Source organism: Scatophagus argus, chromosome 9 (assembly GCF_020382885.2).
Source record: "Scatophagus argus isolate fScaArg1 chromosome 9, fScaArg1.pri, whole genome shotgun sequence".
Taxonomy (NCBI): Eukaryota; Metazoa; Chordata; class Actinopteri; family Scatophagidae; genus Scatophagus; species Scatophagus argus.
In genome coordinates, this window is record NC_058501.1 from 20,460,600 (window position 1) to 20,488,055 (window position 27,456).

Consider the following 27,456-nt stretch of genomic DNA (forward strand, 5'->3'; position numbering starts at 1 on the left):
TGAGAGGGAGATATTTTTTCTATTCCACTACATTTGATTCACAGGTATAATTGGCCTGCTTTTCAAATCAAAACTTTTCATGCGAAACAAGTGAGTTATCTGTTAAAACAGTAGTAATAATATCAGAATAATTTGATATAAACATAAATGCAGCTTACATTTGAGTACTTACTTTTGACAATTTATCTACATTATACCACTAATATTCTTTAATTGTGTTGGAGTATTTATAGTTGCTAGTTAAAGTTACTAGCGGAAATTAAAGGTGCAGTTCATATCGTGCACAGAACTTTGCACTACTCTTTTCATTTGCACTAGTCTGCCATTTGCGCAATACCGCTGTAAATACTGTTGTCACCCCTGACACTGTTTATATCTTTTATTCTGGTTGTTTTTATATTTATATAGTGTTGTTTTATATTTTTAGTTACGTGTTTTGTAGGTTATTGGGCTCATACTGGGACCAGGGAAACTAATTTCGTTCCACCTCACGGTCTACATGTGTAAACTGACAATAAAGCTTCTTGAATCCTTGAATATGGCTATATGAGATGAAAGGTATTCAGTTGTTAAAAAAAAAAAAAGGCCACAATGATTTAATAGGAAATCAAATACAATAATTTGCTTTTCCCTGCGATACTATACCATACCAGAGTGATATTTTTCTGCCACACATGGGAAGACATAAGATACCAATATGTTAAAAACCACATGGAGGCAAGAACTGTGGCAACTGATCAAAGACAGCGGAAACATCCAACATGTAATAAAGTATAAAGGATTGAATATCACATGATTTTATCATATCTGACATACAGTTAACACTTTATTCTGTTTAAGAAAACTGGTCAAAATCTAGTTATGTCATTCACGTCACACTCCACAAACGACACTTTCTTTGCAAATCAACAAAAATGCAAAACGGGACTGAGTTATATTTATCTGGATGAATTCTTCACAAACATTTCCAAAATACAGGATCCCTTGCTTTCGCTCATATAATTTGATCTTCCAATTGCATGCATTTGACAGACAGTTTACATAACAATTTAACTACATCTTGACCAGAGATTTCCACATATTAGACTTTTTTTTTTTTAATTCTACAATCATAAATAATTTCTCTACAGCCCCATGGGGGTAAATATTTCCTCTCATCTAATCAGTAACACAATGAATCCTTACCCAGTTACCATTCACTCTTCCCTTTTCCACAGAAGCCCTTTTGGGGAAGAGGACAAGAGAGGTTTAATCCCCACTTGAACATGGGGTTTGTTCTTCTGAGCTTTCCTATGCTAAGACGGCTTCACTCCATAAGTCATTAAAATAAGAGTCTCTCTTGTGCTTCAGTGCCTGTAGGAAGTTCTGAATTCGTTCTTCCCGGCAGGCGATGTAGTGTAGCAGTGCCTCTTGTCTTTTCTGGGCGTCGATGGGCTTTCCATTCCCATGATGCTGTAGGTGCTCTGACACACATACCCGATCCTCCTCTAGCTGCTGTAAGGCCTGATGCTCTTGATGGAGCTCTCTGGCTTTCTAAAATACAACACACACACACACACATATATATATGTACTGTATATATAAAAATTCCAGTTAACCATGTTAAGTAGGAATTGCTTTAATTACCAATTATAAAGCTATGCCCTTTTTTGTTTTGTAGATGTGCACTATATAGGCAAAAGCCTCTTTTTTACTAACCAAGACATTTTGGACAATGCTATGCTTCCAACTTTGTGCCAACAGTTTGGCGAAGGTCCTTTTCTATTCCAGCGGGACTGGAATAGAAAATATCCATAAAGACATGGTTGGATGAGTTTGGTGTGGAAGAACTTGACTGGCCCACACAGAGTCCTGACCTCAACCCCATCCAACACTCCAACATGCTGTGGAAAGCCTTCACACAAGAGTGGAAGCTGTTATAGCTGCAAAGCTGTCCAAGTATTTAGAATGCATTGTCATTGAAGTCCCTGTTGATGTGATGGTCATATATACATGCACCACAGACATTACAGGTTGCGTGCCAGGTGAAAGTCAATAAAAACTGTTTTACTCTAATACTGACTCAAGATATTTCCTTTGTATTTGAGAATAGTGGCAATGCTAAACTGACCCATTCAGGGTTTGAATCGTGAGATATTTTGTAGGAAAAATTTAACTTAATGCCATAAAGACAAACTAATAATTTTTATCACAGGCTTTGTGACAGCAAATGCCACAGCTGTTAACTTAATTTTTCTAAATTATGGTTTTGCGCCAGAGTGACCGTGCAGTGCATCTTAAATTACAATAACCCACAATTTTTGATGTTTCATCCCTTGCCACATTACATCATTTTGTGAGTGTTTTCACACACAATCACACAGCCAGTACTTACATAGCCATCATCACAGTGGTTGCATTTTAATAGAGATCTGACAGTGACCATTTCTATAAGTGAGTTTTCAAATGAATATCTGGCAACCTACAGTGGTTCACGCAGACCAGACAGACGGTGCAAAAGCAACAGCCACCCTAACAAACAATCATGTGGTGTGTTGGCATGTGGCAAGGACAAGAAAAACTGCACTGGCAACAGGGAGCTGAAGTCACACAGTTCCTCACCTACACTCACCGAATAAGTAAGAATGACAAAAGAGGTGAATCAGTACCTTCCTCGCTGTATTCTGAAATGTTCTTCTTCCTATAAGCCCTTTCCAATGCACAATCCCACAGTGGTGACAACCAAGCAAACAGTGTCTCAACGTAAGCCTTACCTGAATGGATTTGTAATTTAGTTGATATTGGAGAATGGCTTCACACAGGTTCCAGAATGAGTACTCTGGCCACAGAATTGACTGAAAGACTATACAGGAGTGGGAAGTCTGTAGAATATATTAAACAAAAAGAAAAAAGATAAGTCTGAGAGGGGAAACTGTAAGTCCACTGATATAAATGTGTGAGGTTGATGTTAAAGTCAAAGTGTTTTATTGTCATATGTACAGAAAGAAACATGTTTCCCTGTACAATTAAATTCTTCCTTTGCTGCCCACACTGAATGGCAAGATAAACAGAAATAAAAATAATACAGTAAAAACAAAAGACAATTCTAAAGTATAAAAATATAACACCTCTAACTAGCTGCCAATAAACTATGTACATAGACTGTGCAATGGTAATATTGGCTGTATGTGCAGTCAGCACAGTTAAAGAGACATGCAAATACAAAAAAAAAAAACCTGTATTTGGTCACAGTCTTAACAGGGTAAGATGAGTGAGTCAGAGCTAGCATGAATAAGTTGTTTAAGACACATGGCTTTATAAAATAAGCCTTTATTAAAAATCTAAATTTCGCTGGTAAAATCCAGACAAAGGAGACCACAAACAGAATGTGCCTGTACCCAAACTCTCAAATACTGAAGATCACCTCAAAGTCTTACTGGAAGACTTGAACTCAAACGTGGGGCAATCTCTACATAAACTAATGTGAGTGCTTTAAAGTCACATAAGCAGAAATACAGGTCTAATTGCCAGGGTTTCGGCTGCTGTGCCTCTTTCAGGAAATTACCCCAACTTGTGATGATCACCAAATATTCAACCAAGGATGGGAATTCATATGTCAAACCTTACTTCAGTATTTTCAAATTCAATCAATTTTAAGTGAGATCGTCAAAAGTAGATCGGGAACCAGGGCCTTCAGTTATCAAGCTCCTCTACTGTGGAACCATCTTCTGGTTTCGGTTCGGGAGGCGGACACCCTCTCTACGTTTAAGAGTAGACTTAAAACTTTCCTTTTTGATAAAGTTTATAGTTAGGGCTGGCCTAGGCTGTCCCCTAGTTATGCTGCTATAGGCTTAGACTGCTGGGAGATCTCCCACAATGCACTGAGCTCTCTCTCCCTCTCCTTCTGCACACATTTATGTCCCATTAATGCATATCACTAACTCAACTTCTTCCCTGGAGTCCTTGTGCTTTCTCGTCTCACAGGTTCCCATGGATCGTGGTTGGACCTCCTGCTGCGGTCCTGCTTGAAACCTACTGCGATTACTACTGTTTAGCCAAAATCTGTTTTAATTCTATTACTACTCTGTACAGCTACTACTACTATTGTTGTTACTACTATTGTTATCATAATCACCATAGTACCTTCTGTACTACTTCATCATTATCATTATCTATAGTTCCAATACTTCTGGTATCATTGCTGCTACTACGCATCTCTGTTTGTGTGCTCCTTCTCTCACCTCTCACCTCACCTCCTTAAGAGTTTGGCCTTGTTTGTTGTGAATTGGCGCTATATAAATAAACTGAATTGAATTGAATTGAATCTCTCAAGGGGCATATTAAAAACAACGGCTCTTAACCTTGATTGCCATCATTTTTCCATGCAGTCATCCTCACCTGCCAAAGAAGGAAGTCGCTGAGGCGCACCTCTCCAGAGGTGCGGATGAGCAGATCAGGATTGGGAGAATTATTGCTGTACAAACACTCACTCAGCAACGCTTCTGAAACATCACTGAGCATGACAGAACAACACAAAGCTTGTTCAAGCAATGGCTCTCCAGGCTTTCTTTTTGTATTCTTTGTTGTACTATGGATACTGGTATGTTATTTGAAAGATCAACTCCATATTTGTCTTTGCTGTTGTTGGTATTTTTTTTTTTTTACCTTGCTTTGATCAGGTCCTGTTCCACTCCCCAAGCCATTTCTCTGACTGCATTGGTGATTTCATATCTTGACGTGTAGGCAAAACACACATTCAGGAAACATCTGCAAAGCGAGCATTTGTACATCTGTGGTCATTTACAACGTATAATATAAAATGTCTTTACGTCATATGGATAATATAGAGGTAAAGTTGAGTCATGAATAATGTAACAGAAGCAGGGGTGAACACATACTTATTGTGTGCCTTGGTTGACACCACAGCTTTGGCAATAAGTTGCTGGAGGTCGAGTGGCAGCAAGTTCAAGTCACCAAGCACACGGATACAAACGCCATGTTTCTCCAGGTTGTCCCTAAACAAGTGGAGAGACAAGAGAGCTGTATAGAGGAGTAGAAAATTCAAGACAAGCATTCTTCATGCTTGTATAATGGGAAGAAGACGTATCCATCTGACAAGGCTGCCGAAACTTCTCCATTCGCATTTCTGACCCAGTGATACACAAAGGATTTTCCACAGAGCAGCAAGTGAGTAGAGGAGCAGTCTGCAGTCCAGTATCTTGTGTAAAAGTGGTTTGTCAAGTGTCAGCGTCCAACATAGTAACAGTAACCGCGTCTCTGCAGTGTTACTGCTGTAGGCAAAAAATGTACTTTTGGTAACTGAAGAACAGAGATGAGGTGGGGTCAACAAGTAAGAAGCACCAGAGCTGAGTGTGACAAGTTACTCCCCTCATTCTGCATTGTGAAGGAAAGCTTGGCAATATAAGACTAAAGTTTGTTGGTTGACTTAGTGATTAAGTGATTATCTATTAATGAATATTTTATTTGATCTTCTATTAAACATTTGCCGTGGTAGCCAGTTGTTCATTGGTTTAAGTAAGTATTTTGGATATCTATATTTGCACTCATAATCACAGCTACAGTTTACTTAGAAGCAACGGTTGTAAATTAGATATTGTGGTGTATTGCAGGGAAAAGTCAGTATCAGCCAAAATAGCCATGGAAATAACTGATATTGTGCAATCCTATTTATAAGTCAGCCTCTGTTCCTCTTGGTCATTGTGGCATCAGCCCACAGTATATCTTACTCAATGGCCAGTGCAGTGGTAGGCGTTTCTGTGTCAGTGTTAACTGTTGTTGTATCCAGTTGCAGTAGAAATACCAATACATTCTCAGTGTGGATGCTTTGAACAGTGAACTATGATCATTTGAAAGCATTTCACTGGAGTTTTTTGACTACCAGCCCTGAAGCCCTGTTCATTTCTGCAAAGCCTGAAACTGAAACATTTCAGTTCCTCTCAACTTTATTTTAAAGAAGCTGTGAATCATATGACGTACAAAACTTGACCAAAAAGCAACATTAAAGTGAAAAGCCATTTTAAATATTTAGAATCCTTGACTTGAAACTCACCGTTCCTCCAGCAGCTTCATAAATTTCTCCCTGGCCAGGTCCATCAGCCCATCCACCTCATCTTGGGTGCGCTTGAAGTTCTCAATGCTGAAGGCGTACACTGTAACCTCTTGGATGTTCAGATGCTTGCACCAACGTAATGTCTGGTGTGAAAGGGACACATACGTGAGCAACCTATTTTGTGTCCAGATGGCATGCATATGAGAAGACATGCTTTATTCTCAACACCCTCACCTCTGCAAGCTTGTTGAAGCCCTGCATATGCCCTTTAAGGCACCCCATGTTTTTCTTACGTGCGAAGCGACGATTACCATCCATGATGAAGGCTACATGTTTAGGCATGGGTCCGGCCTGGGAGACGTAATGAAGATCAGGAAAGTCAGATGAGATTTGGGTACTTAGCTGCAGCCCCTTAGTGGTTCTCTTATTTCTTATTTTGTGCCTCTAATGTATAACCATTATGTGGAAGTCATAGAGCTATAAAGAGCTGCTCTGGAGGTTATTTCATCTGGATTAAAAAAAACTGAAAATACAAAAAGGGTTATTAACTCATTTCTCCAGTTGCACCTACATTATTGAACCAGAAAGACTGTAAAAGACAACTTCTTAATTGACAAAAACAGAAAAAGCAGCAGATTCTGCAGAAAAATATAAAGATAAAATAACATGTTGTTTTAGATTGTTCAAATTGAGCAAGGAGATTATATTTTCAGCTACTATCTTTGTGCACCCCCCAAAAAACAGGGCATCTTCAGACAACAGTTGCAGTTTTTTAAAAAATGTGTGAATAAATTAAATACTTCGTCACCTAGATGGATAGAAGACTAATTGAGGAGGCTGGAAAAACCTCAAGAACTGTGGTGAGTGTTGTTTAATGACCCAATGAGTTCTTTCACACATCGCTGTCTATATGTTTCTCGGGGAAAATAAAAAGGCTTTTTGAATGGCAATACATGAGAGGCACAAACTGGGGGCTAGACAAAGAGCTCTGTAAGAATGTATAGACGTGGGCTTACCTTCAGGATATTAGCTGAAAACTTTTCAAGCAGATTTAATTCACCTTCCTTTATCCACGACATGTTCGGACGGTCTGAAGTGATCCAAATGGTTTAAAAAAAGGTTTCTAACTGTCAGCTTAACACACACTACACTAGTCAGAAAAAACACCAATTTATTCCGTGCACGACTGAAGATTATCCGAATGTCTTATGGACGTGTCAAGAGAAAAAATATGTCATCTTCTGTGCAGCAAGTGAATGATTTCTCCATTAACTGTCAGCCCGACTCACGAGACCTGCAGCGAACTTGACTGCTATGAGGCTATTAATGCACGAACCGGGCCACGCATCGTCCACAAAACACTAGTCTCAATAGAAACTGCTTCACCCATTCAAACTATTTAACCACACACTATTTTACTTACAAAATTCACCATAATTTCATTACACCTCACAGACCTTCCAACTCACAGCTTTTACGATGACGAGCTCTTCCGCATTGGAGTAAAGTGACGTAGGCGCACTTCCTGTCAGGAGCCGGTAGATTTTTAAAGTATGTGGATGGACCCTGCGTAGATGGATTTGACTCAGTTTTTTGACCAAAAATGACACCAGTGACTTAAATTAGAATCAGTATAGTATAAGTAAAGCGGTGACTTTCTCAAATACTTAAATAAATAAAAATAAGTCCTTTTTTAGTAACTTACCACTTACTAAGAAAAAGTGCAGAAGCATTTTTAGCAAAATGCATTAAAAGTATCAATAGTGAAAGTACTCCTAATGCTGAAAAACTGCTCCCGTGAGTCATTGATACCAATTAAATGTTAGCTAGTTGAGGGTAGGATAGGTTCAGCTACTTTATATTCTGCTGGGTATAGTTTCATCTATAACCACCTCTTAAATATTATGAGCGACTCTATGTTTATGTGTAATTCTTCTGTGCAACAATCCGGCGCATTTTTGAATCTCAGCTCATTACTATGAACTGCCATTTCAATTTGAAGCTCAGTTTTACAATAAGGAGTAAGAGGAGAGGTGAAATGCTGCGTGTACAGTTCTCAATCACCCATTACATCACATCCTCGTTCAAGTCATATCAGTTGACTTGAACGAGGCACCCCGCTGTGATCATTAAGTTCACGACTAATCATGTCATTAGAATAACAACAGAAACACAATAAAGCTTCTGTTTTTGGGTAACGAGATGTAATGGGAGCATATAAACGGAAAAACGGATGGCACCGATTAACTTTGCGAATGTACCCCGTGAAGGTTCTGTTGGATAACTACCAAAGAAAAATACAGCTTAACACCTATGGATGACAAGAGCTTTGCAGTCCCTTGGTCTCAAAACACAAGTTTGTAATTAACCATTAATCATCATGAAATGACGGTTGTACGGCATGTGTTAGTGATAACCCACCAAACAAACAAAAGCAAACAAATAGGCTCATCAAAGATCTCACAACCGAAAAAACAGATAAAACAAAGACAACTAGAGTTTGATTTTATCAATAAAGAAAGAAAAATAAAATAATCATGAAACATACTAGTAAGAGAAGAAGAAGAAACTCTATGTGCCAAAAATAAAACACGTGTAATAATACACAAGAATCTATATATTTTGTGCGTAATCACTCTATGATTATTAATTTCATAATGACTGGTTTCTTTGTCAAGTTTTGATCTCACTGGGTCACAACAAATCTGTTCTGACGCTCGTCCATATTTGCATATCTGCAGTGTAGTTCCATCTTCAACCTCTGGGGTGTGACAGCAAGTTCATCAACTGTTCCTTTGCACTTTTTAATGGCCAAGAAGAAGTTTCGGATTTTTCGGGGGTGAGGGGCTGGCCTTTTTTGTTCCGCTGGAGAATCCTGCTTGAAGGGTGAGCAGGAGCACAACAGACTGACACGAAATCCCAGCGCTGCGGACAATCGGCGAAATCACGGCGCTGGGAGGGACCACACTGCCCCACTACGGAAGAGTGGTTAGAAATAAGACGGTATCTCCCTCCAGCTCTGCCGTTACTAGCTCCAGGGTCAACGGGCAGACAGGCAACTGGCAGCTATCGCCGTTAGCCTCAACTCCTCTGCAGGTCTGGGGGGTTCTGGTAGGGGCAGGGGGCGGGGGTACACCGAGGAAAAAGAAGACTACACGCCGAGAGGAGGGGGCTGGAAGTCTGAGACGCTTCCAGCCTGAAGGGGCCCGCGGTTTGGCCACAGCACCCCGGACTAGCTAGCTTGTACCCGCGCGGCTAAGTGAATGGGATGGAGCCGGGACCGTCTGGCGCTGGTATGTTTATTCTTACTTTGGCGGTTTAACGTGCTATCGGTGCACAGAACCGAGTTATTTCTGCTGATATAGTGTACAGTTGGAAAAAACGGGGAACCGTAGCCTGGCCTTTAGCGTCAGGGGGGGATGTACAAGGAGGCTTGGTGACAACCTCGTCTGTTGCATCGCAACGTTTACAGAAGAGGGAGTGGGAGATGGAGGGGGCTCTCTTGCACTCTGCACGCACAACACTTCGCAGAGAACCTTATTCTTTATCCAGATTTATAGCTATAGACAAGCCCTTTGGAGCACTGACAATATCCTCAGCCATGCGCAGGGGCAGGGAGGTCGTGGGAATCTCTCTGAGGAGGGACGAGGTGAAGCCCGCCTTCAAGCAGCAGCAGCAGCTACGCACAGCAGCAGCTGGCTGCACCCCACACACCCAGCTCAGCAGACTCGCTTTTCCCTGGCAGGTTACGGTTGCTCACACTTCTCAGGTTGTTAAAGAGCGCTAACATACACGCACACAAGGGACACGGGCACAGGCCTATCATCTGCTGATGAATTATTCAGTTCCATGGAACCATAAACAATCTTAGGTTTGGTATCTGCTCACCTGCTGTTAGAGTTTGACGTAACCTGTTTTTGAGACTTGGAACAACCAACAAGAACGTACATTGCATTGCATTTGTATGTGGGGTGTTGCTCTACATGCTTCACATTCAGATTTATGGCTAGTGCTCATCAGTGCCAGTTATGATCTTTATTTGGCAGTTTTCTTGGATGACACTGAGGTGTAGACGCAGCCAATTAGAACACAAACTAGGGGAGTGTTAGGCATTATGCCCAGGTATGAAGTCCATCTATTGTGGAAATTTTTGAACCCTGGTTTTTATAATATGTACTTTTACTAGTCAGGGTTTATATTAGATGCTGTCGCACACCCTGTTAATTACATCTTAATCAACTTTGGATATATTCAGACTGTTTTAATTTGCACACGCAGGCCTGAGATTTAAATTATATTGTCATTCTAGAGACTAAACCTTGAATTCAGTTGGATAGGCTTGTTTTTATTTTTTAGGATGGTTGAAGGGCCCCTAGGGCCCCCTCATCTCAAAGTCTGCTTTTGTGTTTGAAGTGTGATTATTCAATGTGCCATTTTCCAAGATTGAGCTGATTGCCATGCTTAGCTCATGGTCAACAGCCAGTTCAGGGAGCCAACTAGTTTGTCCAAAATAGTTGATGCATAATTGTCTGTTCCTTCTCATTCATGCACTGTCCTGTGATCTCCCATTGAGGGAAGGGGAGTAAACATCGGTTACTGTTCCTTATTTTGAGATTTTTAAGTCTTGCCTTTGAGCCATAGCCGAGGCAATTAATGAACCAAAATGCACAAAATGTACATATTTTCCCTAGTTATAACTTTAAAGTAGACCTTCCCTTGCGACTGGGGTTCATTTTGTGTTATGTCATTGTAGACGGTTAGTAGTGAGTGTCTTCATGTTGTGATGCAGCACCAAAGCTCTGCTTTAAGTCTTACCGCCCAGGAAAGACTGCTATTGTCTTGGGATATGTGAGAGTGCTGGCTCCTCTTCTCACCATCTGCCTTCACTGGCACGAGGGTGAAGTGTGTGTCCTTGTGTGAGTGTGCAGCAAACACAACGCACTTGCAAATCCACAAAACATACATGCTTTCTTGCACACAGTGTGTGTGGTCAACACATGTCTGATGTCTGTGTTTATGATGTTTTTCAGATGTGTTTTAGTGAAGTGTGATTCAAACACTCACACACACACACCAACACCAACCAGAACATCTTACTCTGTTGTATATGGCTAAAATTACTCTTCCCATCAGTGTGGTATTTTCTGAAGATTTAGTGAACATATGATCGAGTGTTATGTTTGACTCAGGCTATTTAAAGCAGGGCTTTTCCAGCTCAGGATACTTAGTCTCCTTGGCCAAATGTGGGAACATGTTCATTACAGGACCAAAAAGGCCAAGGTCTCTTCAGCATGACCACAGCGGCACCCTGCCTCCTCCCCATCTCCTCCAACAGCCCTACACACACACACACACACACACACACACACGTCCCCTGATATCCATGACAATGCTGTGTTGCCCTGGTGTCTCCATGGTGAGGCTGGGAATGTAGAGGGGGCCCCCTGTGTTTGTGTGTGTGTTCGCCGTAGCAAGGGCACTCCCTCCATCATACACCCCTGTATTTGTGTGTGTGTGTGAGAGAGAGAGAGAGAGTGTGTGAGACGGAGGAGCAGGGCAGCTGGGGTCTTTGTTGTGGTGGAGGAGGGCTGGTCTCTGGGGACCAAGAGGTTAAGGTACTGGGCCCCTCTCAGGCAGGAGTCACAGCAAGCCTCATATATAGCACCCAGTCTAGGATCCCCTCTGTATTAGACCTCCAGACTGGCTCAGACTAGTTTTTAAAACAATATGCTAGTTTGGACGCTGATAGTCCTTAATCAGTGAGGTTTAAGTTGTGTTCTGTGGGCTGACACCTGAAGTGTGTGTTGGATGAACAGAATCAGTGAGAATAAGTACAAAATACACTTAGAGCTGCGAGTAATCATTATTTTATTATTATCAGTATAATCTGTTAATTATTTTCTCACTTCATTGATCATTTTTCTATAAAATGGCAAATAATTGTGGCAAATGCTGTTCTCTTCTTAGCTCTTAGCATTCCAAAACCCCAATTTACAACAGAGAGAACTGAAAGCCCTTAAACTTGAGCTGGAACCAGCATGTTTGTCATTTTTGTTTGATCTGTGTGAAAGGGATGTGATCAGAAGCTTAACAAAACAGAAGTTCATGTTATAAACGAACAGGACCTGAATTACAAACATCTTGAGAAATCACACCTTGTTACATAAGGAACCATTTCTTTTCTTCCCACTCCATAAGTTCTCCATTGTCCTCCCCCTTCTCTCCCTTGCCTCCCCTGTTGACCTAATCTGCTTGCTCCCCCTGCTCTTCTTTATGCCTTCTAAATATCCTTCTCCATCACCCCTTTTCTGTCTACTTATGTAACATACTTCTCTCCCTTTCCCTGCCCTCAGTTGCACATTTTGCTGTTTCATTCTCACTGTTTCTCTCTCTTCCTACCTTTCCTCTTCCTGTCTCCCTGCCCATCACTCTAGTTTCCACCTGTCACGTCCTTTTGGCCTCTGCCTACGCTTCCTTCCCGGCTTATGCTACATTTCCCACCCCTTTACGCTGCCCTCTGCTGCTCATAGCCACTTCCTTTTCCACCTCCTCACTTGACCGTTCTTTACCTCTTGTGTGCCTCCTTTGCCATTGCCCTCCCTCTGCTTTGAGTTGTTCCATTTCTGTGCTGTTGTTTTGTGCACATCCACTTCATCCACTTCTTCATTCTTACTGTCTTTGCTGTGAACCTCCTCTTCTCTGTCACCTGTCCTTATTGATGGCTCCCTTTCCTGTTTCTCTCCAGTGCCCATGGGGGTCTTCCCCCCACCCCTGCAGCAGGTGTTTCATGCGCCCCGTCGGCCAGGCATGGGAACCGTGGGCAAGCCCATCAAGCTGCTGGCCAATTACTTCGAGGTGGAGATCCCAAAGATGGATGTCTATCACTATGAGGTGGACATTAAACCCGACAAGTGCCCACGGAGAGTCAACAGGTAATAGTTCACGTGAGGACTGTGATTTGAACTTCATATGATCGTAGTTGCGGTGTTTCTTGTACTTCTTGTCTGTGATGCCTCACTTTAATCTGAAAGATCAGCCTGTCAATTGTCATGTGTCATAAACAGCTATTAAGATCTGGCAGCAAGGCATGCATTTTAAGAAGTCAACAAGCAGCTGAACTGCCTGCAGTGTGGAACAGTTTGAAATTGGATAATGAAAGCCCAACAGTCGCTTGTAATCACGGTGTTGTCAGTCTTTCAGGAGGCAGCAGTAACAGCTACTTTCAACATGAGCAATGCAAATGAGGTTTAAACATAATTCTCTGTAACTACTGTTTCTTATTCCAGGTTGATTACCGTGTTTTGGTTTGGGGAAAATAATAAAAAAAAATCAGTTGCAGCTAAAGCAGAGCTCTTCAGTTCTCAAATGTGCCTTACTGAGACTGATCTTACTAGATTTAATACGACTGATTATGTTTGCACCATGCAGCGCCGTCATGTAGGAGAACAAATACTTGTTTGGGATGCAGTGTAAGTGGATGTTTATTGTAACTTACTCAAATTATTAGGGTCATAATGACTTGGTTATGGTGCAATAAAAGTATTTTGCCATCTTCAGATTATATTATAAGCTTTGCTTTGCTTTATATCGAAGGCAATGCCTATATGAAGGTCATACCTGATTCCCCTCCTTGTCAGGCCTTGAAGAACAAAGAACTGTGTGAGAAATGTGCTCGCATCTGTCCCGAATCTGGCACAAATTAAACACTGAGCATGCATGGGTTTTGGTTTCGGCTCACATTAAGCAATCGGAAGATTTCTTTCCCAACAGTAGCTGTGCCAGAGTGACTGGACTGGACAGATGGTGGAGTCAAAAGTGAATCCAACTTAACTGACCCTTTCTGCTTGGCTAGTGTCTAAGCTCTTTCATTCAATAGTTGAACTGTTTACTTGAATAAAAATGGTTGTTAAAATCTGAGTGGAGTCACTGATACGAGGGAACACATTGATTTACGAGGATATTATTGGACTGAAATGCACATCAACCTGATGGTATCACACAGGAGCAGAATGAGGCAGTTTGTTATTGCTTGTGTTAAAAGAAGTTTATTGACTAAGAGTATAGTTGTTCGGTATTCTATTTATGAGTGAGGAATCTCCTTTTGGTTTACTCAGTACAAACACAGGATAACGTGGATTGCTGTAGTTATGTTCAATATTAACTTTTTTTTTTATTTTTTTTATTGAAAGCTATTAATCCCAGTCCTAGTCTTTTCAGATGTAACAAATTAGAACCAAAAAGAGCTGCCATGATTGTGATTTGCATGTTTATTACTTTAACCCAAGCATCAAACAGTACGTAAACATAAATTACAAAATTCATGGGGGAAAATGCTGTCTGTCTGCCTTGCCGACTTTAGTCATATCTCTCCAGAGAGCCAGTTCCTTGACAAATAGACTGTCTTTTCTGCCTTTGAGGAGAAAGGGCAACATACCACACAATACTTTGTTTCATCATGTGTGATGCAGGAGAATTTATCCATTTTCCCTAGCTGTCTCTGCTTTCACTACCCTTCAATACTACAAAACTTTTAGTGTAACATTTGTGACTGTGACAGCAAGGCATGATTGGCTATCATGTTTCACAGTCGTCTTTTATGTGTGGATTCATGTGTCGGGTTTCAGGGACAGGCTAGAAGAAGAAATGCAATGCATAAGCTAGCTTTTTGTCTTTTATGTCTTATGTCAGTAGCCCAATCTGTGTCACTGTCCCAGTGTGTCTCACCAATAGTCTTGGGCCTTTGGATAACCTTCAGTAGTCGTTAGATATGTGGTTAAAATGGTGAGAATCTGTCCTTCAATCTAGAAAACCTTTTTTTTTTTTCTGGACAAAAACAATGTGCCACAATACAGACATGAGGTAGCCATTATTACTGAAAATTCTACTTAGACTTTAATGAATTAACTTTTTGCATTTCCTCATGACCAGTGATTTATTTTTCTGTAAGCCTGGAGGGAATAATTTGAAATCACAAAACAGTCTTGACTCATTAGAGACCTCCTATAACATTCTGAACAAACAAGTTTTTGTTCAAATTCCTAGAGGATCTCGATAGATAGAAGAGGTTGTCCAGAAAACACTCTTGGAAAGTAGGAACAGAAACAAAAGAACAAATCAGTGAGTTGTTGCAATTAAACAAAGTTGTTTGCTCAGAAAAACTGAAATTCTGAGAAGAATCTGAGTGTGTTAGCACCACCCTCCCTAACATTCAGAGAGGGTCTTTGAGCAGCAGTCCCCTTTGCTTTTAGACTTTGAGACAAAGGTTCCAAGGAGGCTTGCAAAGGTCGAGTCCTTTGACCTTTTCTTTTCAGGACAAATCCTCATCCCCCACATATATGAAGGCCAAGGCACTGAGCATTGAGAGGTGTCCCCCATATCCACACCCTCACTCTTTTTGTCCTTGCCCCTTGCCCCGTGACCATGAAATATTGCAGCAACCAGCTGTATCCTGCTTGATCAATATTCCATCATTTCGTGAACTGCTTCCCCCTCCTGGACACAATAGAGCATCCTGATCAGGCAGTGGGTTTAATTGGCAGAGCAAGGTCTTTTTCTGTTCTGGTGCATGTTGATTCCATAATGTGTGTGTGTGTGTGTGTGTGTGTCGCTTCCTACAGGGAGGTGGTGGAGTACATGGTGCAACACTTCAAGCCCCAGCTCTTTGGTGACAGGAAGCCAGTGTACGACGGCAAGAAGAACATCTACACGGTGCTAGCACTTCCTATCGGGAGTGAGAAGGTAGACGTTTGCAGTGGTTTTGTGTTGCACATCATGCCGTAATCGCCAACTAATTTCTCCTCAGGGAACAGAAAATCAATCAGTCTTAATCCCTGTTCAAAAGGGGAGGAAGGGTTATCTGGAAAACACTGAATAGAAGGCACTGGTAGTATTTTTTTAAATCTCCTGCGGAGCACATATGTGTATTCTTAACAACCACAAACACCTGCTGTTTTTTGGAACTCTGTTACTGTCAAGTTCTAACATGTATGTGATTATTTGAATGCAAAGAATTTTCCTTTATGGTATTTGTTATCTTAAAAATATGATGACATTTTGGAAAACACACTTATTCGTTTTAGAGTTAGATAAGACATTACAATACTATTCCGATATCTGTACAGTGACTGTTAGGCCATGTTAGGCTTGCTGTGTCCCACTGTTTCTGGTCTTTATGCCAAGATAAGCTAATGGGCTGCTGGCTGTTGTTTCATAGTTACCATACACACTTGGGAGCGCTATCGGTTCAGGTTCAGACCCATGTGCTGTGACATACAGTCATATTAAAGAGACTATATAGCAACTGAAGCTAAAGCATTAGTAAAGCAAAACCATGCAAGCTCTTGGGTTGTTGTACTGCCAGCTAAAGGTAATCAGGCTGTAAGCTGGCGCTCTTCAAAGTGATGTGTGGTAGGCACAGTCTGTAATTTGAAATACCTTCCTGAATAATGAATCCTTTACGAAACAGGGTTTCCAGTACACTGCACAGCCTGACAATTTGTTTTTCTTGCTAACAGTCTTTCTTCATTTAGCTTCTGGTTATTGTTCTTCTCCTGCATTGTCCTTTACCTCTTCTCTCCTTTTCTGTCCTCTGTTTCTCTAGGTGGATTTCGAGGTAACCATCCCAGGTGAAGGTAAGGACCGAATCTTCAAGGTGTCCATCCGTTGGCTGGCCAAAGTGTCATGGCGCCTGCTGCAGGAGACTCTGGTCAGCGGACGACTGCAGGTCCCCCTCGACTCGGTTCAAGCCCTGGATGTGGCCATGCGTCACCTGGCCTCTATGAGGTACACCATAAAAACCCTTTCTCTCTTACCAGTGCAGATACAAACACACAGACTGCAACTGACACCCCTGTCATATTATCTGTTTATTTGGATAATCAGAGTTGTGTACATGTGTGTCTTAAAAGCAGATTGGAAAGTCATGTTTTTGCCTGGTACATTTTTTTGTTGACATTATAACCATGCAGCCTATCCTGGTTAATTGGCTTCTTCCATTCACTTGCATTAGACCATATATAGCCTCAGGAGTCAGAGTCACTAAACAAAAGGTGCTTGTTAGCTGAGACCTGTGTGAAAGTGTGCACTGAACAATGCTTATCGGGTGGAATAAAGATAACTGACTGGAAGTCCTGACCTGGAAATGGTCCGAAAGAGAGCCACAGATGTTTGTGACATCAGTTCAGTGTTTTTCCTGTTTCTGAAAAAAAATCTAGAAAATCCAGCACTCTTCCTTAAAACTCCTGCTTAGGTGTTTGTCCATGCAGACTGTCTTGTTTTTTTTAATGGTTAGAGACAATAACTTTACTGGACATGAAGTCACGCTGAGGTCATGCTTTTATTTCAGTGAAGTCATTGTGCACATTCATCATTTTCACCCTCCCACCTCCTCCAATTAGGTACACCCCAGTGGGCCGCTCTTTTTTCTCCCCACCTGAAGGATACTACCACCCACTGGGTGGGGGCAGGGAAGTCTGGTTTGGTTTCCACCAGTCTGTGCGCCCCGCCATGTGGAAGATGATGCTTAACATTGATGGTGAGTCACTGAGGCAGACATGCCCACCAGAGAATGCGTGGCGTGTGATCTCTTGTTTTTTCTTTTTTTATTTAAACAGACATTTCATGACTAAGCAGAAACCGTGAGGCAGAAAAGGTGAAAAGTAAAAGAAAGTGTATGAAACCCATGGGTAAATTCTCAAGACTAAATTATGTCCAAAATAAACTGTCATTTCGTTGTTTATGGATTGGGCTTTAGTGAAAATAAATTGTTACCAATTTTTGCTGGGGATGCCATGGAATACCCTCTCTGATCCTGATTTCTAATTACAAGATCATAAATATAGGTAATATGACTTACCTTTTGTTCTAACATCAACTTGACTCTGATGAATGCTTGAAATGATGACTTCAAATGATATAGACCCATAAAAGTTGTGGACATCCATGTACCTTTTGTTGAGTAGCTGGTATTTGACTTGTATTGATTTATTACTGCTCTCTGTCTCCCTCTAGTGTCCGCCACGGCCTTCTACAAAGCTCAGCCTGTAATTGAGTTCATGTGTGAGGTTTTGGACATTCGCAATATCGACGAGCAGCCCAAGACTCTCACCGACTCGCAAAGGGTCCGCTTCACCAAGGAGATCAAAGGTGGGCTTCTGGCCAGAGGCAAGATTTCTTCAAACACACTACAATAAAATCTTGAAAATAAATTTACACCTCTATAACTCTGCTTAAAGATTCTTTGCTGACTTGATGCTAGACAAATGCATTTCAAAAGCACTTTTAATTACCATGCCTTTAATGCCCGTCTTTATCTGTTTGCTCGTGTTAAACAGGCCTGAAGGTGGAGGTGACCCACTGTGGCCAGATGAAGAGGAAGTATCGTGTATGCAATGTCACCCGACGACCTGCCAGCCACCAGACGTAAGTATGCCAACCCCACGTATGACTGCTATGGACAAGATGAGATAACTATTAATTTATATTATTACATGATTAGGATTTCCCCAACTTGACTCCGTTGTTTCAACCAAATGGCCTTTCCAATTTTGTTACCAGATCATATAGTAGTTCATGTTTCTTGTCTTTTCTACTAGGTTTCCCCTCCAACTTGAAAGTGGGCAGACAGTAGAATGTACAGTGGCTCAGTACTTCAAGCAGAAGTACAACCTGCAGCTAAAATACCCCCACCTGCCCTGTCTACAGGTGGGGCAGGAGCAGAAGCACACCTACCTGCCCCTGGAGGTGAGGAAGAGCTCAAGGATGATTTAACTGTACACAGAAACTCGGTTTATTATTTATTCATCCAGCATCACATGCCCTGACTAATCTGAGATACATGATTAGTGCATGTGAATGACCTGTAATGAGTCTGGATTTTCTCGTTCCAGGTGTGTAACATTGTAGCTGGTCAACGATGCATCAAGAAACTGACTGATAATCAGACCTCCACTATGATCAAAGCCACTGCTCGCTCTGCGCCCGACAGACAAGAGGAGATCAGTCGGCTGGTGAGTTGTAGAGAAGACTGGTGGGCGGAGGCCATGCAGCTGCTGTAACAGCTGTGTATAGGACTGTGTGACTGTGATTTCTGTGAGTTATGATGGATGGCCTTCACTCTCCACAGATGAAGAACGCTAACTTCAACCTGGATCCGTACATTCAGGAGTTTGGGATCAAGGTCAAAGATGATATGGCTGAGGTGACAGGCAGAGTGCTTCCAGCACCTATCCTGCAGTACGGAGGACGGGTAATACACGGTTCATTCATTATTATAACAGTATATAACAGTAGATAGAGATGGGGATAAACTTGCTGAAGATCTGACATGATTTTGTTTAAACTTCCTGTCCCCTGGTCCTGTCTTCCACAGAACCGGGCCATAGCTACCCCTAACCAGGGAGTGTGGGACATGAGAGGGAAGCAGTTTTATAACGGTATCGAGATCAAAGTGTGGGCAATTGCCTGCTTTGCCCCCCAGAAACAGTGCAGAGAAGAAGTGCTCAAGTAAGTACTAATGAGAAGTAACCGATGGAATTTTTTGGCAGGGCCTTAAATAAATACCTCCATAACATGCTTTGGCTGCTGTGTATTTGATAGTGCGAAATCATTAGATTCACTTTTAATGTACCTACTAGCAAGAGAAAACATGTGCATCCACAGTGTCATCTTTAGCTTACATTTGGTATCTCAAAACCGGTAATTAATTACTTTAGAATAAAATCAATAATGTTTCCTAATGACAGGGGACAGTATGAGATAAGATAACAGTACAGTATGAGAAATATCAGCCTTAGCCTGCTGAATTTTGTCTTAACTACTCTGGCTTCCCCTCAGGAACTTCACAGACCAGCTGCGTAAGATCTCTAAGGATGCTGGGATGCCAATTCAGGGCCAGCCATGTTTCTGTAAATACGCCCAGGGAGCGGACAGCGTGGAGCCCATGTTCAGGCACCTGAAGAACACCTACTCTGGACTGCAGCTTATCATCGTCATTCTGCCAGGAAAAACTCCTGTCTACGGTTGGCTCTGTTATTTGTTTTTCTTCTACTCTGTTGATTGTTATCAGAGTGTTAGCATTTTTGCACAGACAAAGAACATGCTAAAATAAAAAGTGTCATTCGATCACAAAACCACCTAGGGACATCTACCACCACTACTCTACCATTACAGCATCATGCATCAAGCATCATGATGTTCCTCATGTCCCTTTTCCAATCTGTTCCCTGTAGCGGAGGTGAAGCGTGTTGGAGACACCCTCTTGGGCATGGCCACGCAGTGTGTCCAGGTGAAGAACGTTGTGAAGACATCACCTCAGACCCTCTCCAACCTCTGCCTCAAGATCAATGTGAAGCTTGGAGGCATCAACAACATCCTGGTACCTCACCAACGGTGAGATTATCTTCAGGCAACTTTTGAATTAGCTGAGCACATTTATAGCACAAGGACAAAAATGAGAATTTTAATAATACTTCTGTTGGATATTGATGTCATTTTTTTCCTTATTTCACTGTTAAGCAATAGATCCATACCCCCTATATTGTAATAAAAGACGCACCTTTTATATGAAGGAATCTATCAACTCCTGCAGTATTAACACCAACAGTGTTAGCCCTGTGTTGTCTTTTATTTTGGCTCCCATTTCAATAACATTCATGATACAATTTCAGTTTAAGTATCTGAAGTCCTGTAGTCCTGCTGGACTACGTACCGTATATTGATCCGTCTCAGTCTGTGATGATGATACAGCTCTCCAAAAGCAACCCTGCACTGCCTTTATGAGAGAGTGTAATTTTCATCTCCTCCTTTCCTTTCGCTCTCTCAGGTCAGCAGTGTTTCAGCAGCCGGTTATCTTCCTGGGAGCAGATGTCACGCACCCCCCTGCTGGAGATGGCAAGAAGCCCTCCATTACTGCTGTAAGTCTCAGAAGTAACACCTTCATTAAAGAACACTAGTTGACCTTGAACACAATCTCAGGAAAAGGAAGGGAATGTGCAACTCCTGTGAGTCACACAAAGTGAGGGCGTGCAGGTTAAGCCCATTCATAGTTTTCTGACGGGATGTTTTATTTAAAGACTGGGTTTGAGATTACTACTGTTAATTGCTATTTGTCAGGTAGTGGAATCAGAAAACCTGGTCTGAGTGTATGGATAATGGTTATCCAAATCGAGATTACCTTGACTCTAAAACTGACACCAAGACACACAATAGAAGCAAAGAAATCAGCTTTTTTTTTCTTCAGAACAAATTTCTTGTCATGTTGTGTATCTTATATATCTAAAGTGATCGTTCGTCCCAAAATCCAAATTACATATTTCTCACTTGTAGGGCTATTTTTCCATCCTCATTATTTTCAAGAGCAAAGCAAACTTACATCTACTTGTGGATGATTTCAATCACACTTTTGACAGTGTGGATGTAATAAACATTAAATGGCATCCTGTAACTTTCATTAGCTTAGTTAACTTCAGCCTTTCTCGCAGTGATACAGACAAAAAATAGTCCCTGAATGAAACTACACTTTATATTTATGACATTTGTTGTGATTTTGGCATGAATTGTCCCTTTAAATATTGACTTTATTGTTGAAGAGAGAAGTAGTTTTCTTTGACCTCAGCACAGTAAGCCATTAAAGGCTGAGAAATTTTTTTTGTACTCTATTCATAAAGTTATGCAGTGTGTAAATTACACACAAATTGCCGGAGCATTGTGTCCCCGATGGCAGTCCAGATGCTGAGTTGGCAGGAGCACTCCTTTTATAGGCAGATCAAAAAACGAAAAGGGCATATACATAATGCGAATGACCTCAAGATGTCATAGAAAAGCAAACGCACATGGCTGTGGTTGCTTAGTGACAGTGGCACTGGGTCATGGCTATAGCGATGCTGCTAAAGAGAAGAATACCACCGCCATAAATAGCGTGTTTGAGGCAGAGGCGTTTTAACACCTTTTAATTTTAAACACAGACGAAAAGGTAGATGTAAAGATGTAGAGCAAATGGCATCACATTTAGCTTATATGCGAGTATGTCTTACTATGTTTGTTGGATTGATGAGATGAATTCATGATCTTGGACTCTCATAACGTGGGGTTTGTAATTCATTTTGGCTGATAAGAACAATTCACCAGCTCCACCTTGTTTCTGTTCCGATGCACTAAATCAGTAGTAAATGCTGAGAAACGTCTGCAGACCATCTGACTTTTCATTTAGACTTGGATACATAATAAATGAGGCTGAACAAAGAAAAAAAGTAGTAAGAGAGGAGTTAGTGAGGGATGAAGGGAAACAAATGGCTCATCACTGACTCACATTCCAAAAGGAAATGACGTCAACTCTCGTCCGCCCTTGACCTCAGCTCGGCTGTGGTTGGCTGCGTTGTTGCCTAGCAATTATGACAAACGCTTGAGTCACACACAGAGGATGGGAGAGGAGACTGGCTTTGTCTCGATCCTCTTTCTGAGGAGAAAACTGGTGAAAAATTATAATTGTGGCACAATGTCAGGATTTGAGGGAAGGAAGATAAAAGGTGGATGTTGAACTCCCCACACTTGCCAGTGGCAGCCTATAGGGGATAGTAATGTACAAAAATTCTCATTGGGTCAAATGACTGATAACAGTGAAAGGACAACGAGACTGCTGAGGTGTTTTTGTTATTTCTCAGGAAAGTATTTTGTTGTTTAATCTGATTCTTTGTTATGTTTTATAAACTGATCATTCCTAATGATTTAATTTAGTCTATAAAATGTCAGAAATGCTCATCTATCTATCTACCTACCTACCTACCCAAGAGCTTAAAGTGATGTCTTGATGTCTTGACAATGCATCTGTTGTCCAACCAACAGCCCAAAGACTATTCATTGAGCATCTAGTCTTTTGTTCAGCTAATCGTCACAGCTCCTATTCCAAATGCAGCAACGGAAGAATAATACGTAACAGAAATTTAAACATGATAGTGCAGATGTTGCTACAACCACTGCACAGATTTTCAAATAATTGAAAAGTGTTATTGAGCCCTACTCAAAGATGCTTTGACACTAATCAGATTGAGAGTTAGTCCACATTTAAAACAACATGAAACAGCCAGTGATGCACTTTGTTTATACGTGTGTTGCCAATTTGAATCAAGTCACCTGACATTGTCCTGTTTGAGTCACTCACTCCGGTCCTCTCCTGTCTTCCAGGTGGTAGGCAGTATGGATGCTCATCCTAGCAGATACTGTGCCACAGTGCGAGTCCAGAGACCCAGACAGGAGATCATTGAGGACTTGTCTTACATGGTGCGTGAGCTGCTAATTCAGTTTTACAAATCAACCCGGTTCAAGCCCACCAGGATTATTTTCTACAGAGATGGAGTTCCTGAGGGACAGTTGCCACAGGTAAGATGTTATCATGGTAGTTAGAAATAATGAAAGTTTTTTTTGACGGTTGACATACTAGACTCCACTGGATTGTCCACAAATATGTAAAAATTATTATTTTACCAACCTGAGTGCTAATAAACATTGCTCTTGGGTGTAGATTCTCCACTACGAGCTCCTGGCCATCAGAGATGCTTGCATCAAGCTGGAGAAAGACTATCAACCAGGCATCACTTATATTGTGGTGCAGAAACGCCACCACACCCGTCTCTTCTGTGCTGACAAGTCTGAAAGGGTAAGCTTTATGTTTTCTAAGATGCTGTTGTCTTGATTGATTGCATATGTTTCAGTATAAGTTTCATTGCGTGTTTTCTGTTCATAGATTGGGAAGAGTGGGAATATTCCTGCAGGGACTACAGTGGACACCAGCATCACTCATCCCTTTGAGTTTGACTTCTACCTGTGCAGCCATGCCGGCATACAGGTAATAATAACAAAAACACAGTTTTTATGCATTATAGTAAGACTGAATGCCTTGAATCCTAAAACCCCATGTATTGCATCTGGTTGTTTTATAAAGCCTTTTTTTTTCCATCTTGTTTTTTTGCCTTCTGTCTGTCTCCAGGGTACCAGCCGGCCGTCTCATTACTACGTCTTATGGGACGACAATCGTTTCACGGCTGATGAGTTGCAGATTCTAACTTACCAGTTGTGCCACACTTACGTTCGTTGTACCCGCTCAGTCTCCATCCCTGCGCCAGCCTACTATGCTCGACTTGTGGCCTTCCGTGCCCGCTACCATCTGGTGGACAAAGAACATGACAGGTTAGTGCGGTGAAAGATTTAACACAGGGTTTCTCAAACTTTCATGGCTCATGAGTATTTGTGACCCACAGCAGTTACACATTCCTCATTTTGTAATGTTAAATTAACTGTGACATATACCTTGTTCTCTACTTTGTTGATTTATTATTTATTTTTCAGTGTCACTGACCTTTGTTTTGCAACTTCTCTGCCTGTCGTCTCTGCAGTGGAGAGGGCAGCCATGTCTCTGGTCAGAGCAATGGACGGGACCCCCAGGCGCTGGCCAAAGCTGTTCAGATTCACCATGACACCCTGAGGACCATGTACTTCGCCTGAGCTCCACTGACCATCACCACCCTCGATCCCTTTCACCTCATTTCTACCTGAGTGGGCACATTGCCCACTACCACCACCACCTCATCCCCATCCCTTATTCCCAGTGACTGCCCACCACGCATACTCCACAGACCTGCCAGTGATTCACCCAAATTCAAGAAACATAAGGCCCTTCACCTGTAAAACACAGACAGACTCTGCAGCCTCATGCACTCAAAAGGTTATGAATATTATTATTATTATTATTGTTGTCATTTTATTGTTTTTACTTTGCCAGGACTATTGCTCTTTTTATGTTGAATTTTTAAAACTTGGGTATTATTATGTAATTGTATTGTACGCTACCTTCACACTCCTGTGTATGTAAGTATGCAATACGGATGGGAGGAAAGCAGGCGACGAGAAAAAAAAATGACAAAAACTTTTTTTAAACTGCCACCACAATGCTGCCTCTTCACCCATCCTAATGTCAGATGCTAGTGTTCTAAGCCCCTTAGTATGGGAATCCTCCAGAGGGGTGGTACTGGGCATGCGCACTTACATCTCTCATGTTAATGTTGTCATGAACTACATTCATGTTTTTAATGTTTTTGAATAATGTTATTTTTTTAAACAGCATTGAGGAGTCTGAGGTATGGTACATTAGCACTTAGTGTTAGCATGTAGGTGCCACCAGTCCTGCACATAAGAGTTTGTTAGTACATGTGAGGCTAGCCCTCTGGTCTTTATATTAGCAGGCAGAAAGAGCAGGTGTAGCATATTGTAGACACAGGAGAGAAGTCCTGCCACACTCTCTGTGCTGGTTGGCCAGTCCCTTTAGAGATTTAGCCTATAGAGGCAAGCTTAGCATAACAATAGAGGGACCATTTGCATAGAGTGTATCAAATATACTTGCACCCCATGCACCTAAACCAGCATTATTTACCAGCCAAAAGTGATGCCAACCAATGGAAATGGGGCACTTAAACAGGAAGATAATATTTTATTTCTGTATTGCTTTTTTAGGATTTACGAGGCACTTTTTAATTTACTCATTGATTTATTTTACTTCAAAATGGTGAGACTTGTCTGTCCTGAGGCTTGACACAGACTACTTTTCACACCCACACTCACATAGCTTTCAGAACTATGAGGTAACTAAGGCAATAGGCGAGGTCAACACTCCTCTGTAGATTTGAATGCAGGCAAATACAGTCTGTGATCACTTAAGTGCTGCAAAGCTGAACTCTCATTCAGCAATCGACCTTGGTCTGATCATTCTGCACATTCCAACATGTACCAGTGGAGATGACGCCACACAGTGTGCTCAAAACTTCCACCCACGCACTACTTTGTGTGTGCTTAATTACACCTTATCCACATTTTTACACAAAGCTCTTCCCCCCCTGCAGGCATTTACAACTCGTAGCCTGGATAGCAGAAGCACACGCATCTCTGCCCTCTCAGTCTCTTTCTTAGCACGTAGAGATCAACCTCTTCAAATGCACTTGTTCCCTTATTTCATTTCAAGATAAACAATCACTCCTTCCCCTTTCCATCATCACCTTCTATCCTTTGTCTGTTGTCATTTTTAAACATCACACACACTCGCAGCGTCCCCTGCCCCAATCCCCTAGCTTGTGTTAGCCAGTCCCCATTGGTGCTCTGTGTGCATGGGCGGCACAAATAGGGGATTGTTACATTGGACAGGGTGGGCCACTATTACTACCACTTAATATGCCCTGCCTTTACATCGAGTCACTTTCTGGATTTATGGAGAAAAAAAAATGCATGTAATTATTTTTTATGACTGGATATTCTGAGCCACCTTATTTTGGTTTCCTTAGAGGTAGGAGCCTCGCGCTCACCACTACCTGTCAGTCGTTTTGCCTCGATTGTGTAATGGTTATAAAGACTGCTTTTTCCTTTGTCATTATTATTATTATGAATATTGTGACTAGTGTCAGAGTGTATCCTCAAGAGGGCACTGTGGAGACTGTCTCAAAATTCCACCTCAGTTGTCCTTAAGCGCCTCAAATCTTGTCTGATGGTCAAAGCCCCTTTGAGCTGAAAGGGATCAAAAGATAAGAGATCAGATGAGCTTGATTTTTAAATCATGTTTATTAACTTGCATAATCGATATGCCTTTGTACACCGTTTTACTGATTCTTCATTATGTCCAAGGTGATTTGTATATATAAATATATAATATTAACCTGTTATGTATTTTGGCTCACCAGTTGCCGGGCCTTTCACAGTTGGGGTCAGTGTTTTATCCCTCATTCTGTGCTTAAAAAAAAAAATCAGTCTAGGGGCATTTCCCAGCACCACTGAAACCAGATGCAGTTCTTCACTAACTGAAGCCACAAAGCACCTTGCGAAGGGGGAGACGACATGGCAGTCACCCTGGAAATGCATCTTGTGGACACCGGAGAGTCCACTCCTCTCCTCACAGCCTCACTGTCTGACTAAGCAATATTGAAGCCACTGATCAAGAACAGTCCTTGTCATAGCACTTCCCAATAGATTTGAATGAAAGGACATGGAAGCATATTATTTTGGCTCTGTATGTGATAGTATGGGAACTCTGTTGGGGCGGGTTATTTTTTAAAGAAAATAAAATTGTTTTTTATTACGCCTATTGTTTTTTTTGTTTTTTTTTTACTTGCTTGTCACTGTAATACTGAATTGTTTGGTTTGATTTTATTTTAATCTACCCTCAACGAATAATGATCAACAGAAAATGAAACTTAGCCAGGTTTACACATTTTACAGTACAGCAGAGGAGATACAGGACTAAACTTTCTGATTCATATATTTTAATGTTAGAAAAGCTAAAAAAATGACACGTTTTATCAGTTTATGTATTCATAGTATTGCAAACGTAGGGTTACCTTTGGGTAAAGGCGGAGTTGGTTCTTCTGACGTCTGGT

The 27,456-nt window shown here is 41.4% G+C and overlaps 2 protein-coding genes across 7 annotated transcripts; one reads left to right on the plus strand and one right to left on the minus strand.

Moving 5' to 3' along the window:
* Positions 1–725: 725 nt before the first annotated feature.
* Positions 726–7,594, minus strand: dhdds (dehydrodolichyl diphosphate synthase). Of its 5 annotated transcripts, none has more exons than XM_046399453.1 (9): positions 7,519–7,594; positions 7,066–7,139; positions 6,284–6,400; positions 6,050–6,192; positions 4,878–4,994; positions 4,645–4,746; positions 4,378–4,492; positions 2,754–2,861; positions 726–1,533 (listed from the first exon to the last, which is right to left on the minus strand). In XM_046399453.1, exons 2-9 carry the CDS (start codon positions 7,126–7,128, stop codon positions 1,291–1,293), a joined length of 1,008 nt encoding a protein of 335 aa, XP_046255409.1. In that variant the 5' UTR covers positions 7,129–7,139; positions 7,519–7,594; the 3' UTR covers positions 726–1,290. The 5 variants fall into 5 exon arrangements, with proteins under 5 accessions (XP_046255409.1, XP_046255412.1, XP_046255408.1 ...); XM_046399456.1 differs by having other exon boundaries at positions 7,507–7,580; XM_046399452.1 differs by having other exon boundaries at positions 7,473–7,565.
* A 1,254-nt stretch (positions 7,595–8,848) lies between these two features.
* ago1 (argonaute RISC component 1) lies at positions 8,849–27,158 on the plus strand. 2 transcript variants are annotated; one of them, XM_046400840.1, is made up of 19 exons: positions 8,849–9,342; positions 12,795–12,981; positions 15,667–15,787; positions 16,650–16,831; positions 17,446–17,582; positions 18,059–18,211; positions 18,382–18,469; positions 18,643–18,790; positions 18,937–19,056; positions 19,173–19,295; positions 19,419–19,552; positions 19,883–20,067; positions 20,278–20,437; positions 20,871–20,961; positions 23,228–23,422; positions 23,565–23,699; positions 23,787–23,888; positions 24,030–24,229; positions 24,436–27,158. In XM_046400840.1, exons 1-19 carry the CDS (start codon positions 9,318–9,320, stop codon positions 24,542–24,544), a joined length of 2,595 nt encoding a protein of 864 aa, XP_046256796.1. In that variant the 5' UTR covers positions 8,849–9,317; the 3' UTR covers positions 24,545–27,158. The 2 variants fall into 2 exon arrangements, with proteins under 2 accessions (XP_046256796.1, XP_046256797.1); XM_046400841.1 differs by having other exon boundaries at positions 8,850–9,342; positions 18,059–18,193.
* The last annotated feature ends 298 nt before the right edge of the window (positions 27,159–27,456 follow it).

Excerpts from the sequence above, each read along its gene's own strand:
- ago1 (XM_046400840.1), top strand. The coding sequence starts at position 9,318 with ATGGAGCCGGGACCGTCTGGCGCTG. Across the intron at positions 15,788-16,649 it reads TTCCTATCGGGAGTGAGAAG|GTGGATTTCGAGGTAACCAT; the intron begins GTAGACGTTTGC and ends CTGTTTCTCTAG. Across the intron at positions 23,700-23,786 it reads GTGCTGACAAGTCTGAAAGG|ATTGGGAAGAGTGGGAATAT; the intron begins GTAAGCTTTATG and ends TTCTGTTCATAG.
- dhdds (XM_046399453.1), bottom strand. The coding sequence starts at position 7,128 with ATGTCGTGGATAAAGGAAGGTGAATTAAATCTGCTTGAAAAGTTTTCA. Across the intron at positions 6,401-7,065 it reads TTTCAGCTAATATCCTGAAG|GCCGGACCCATGCCTAAACA; the intron begins GTAAGCCCACGT and ends TACGTCTCCCAG. Across the intron at positions 4,995-6,049 it reads ATGAAGCTGCTGGAGGAACG|GGACAACCTGGAGAAACATG; the intron begins GTGAGTTTCAAG and ends CCACTTGTTTAG.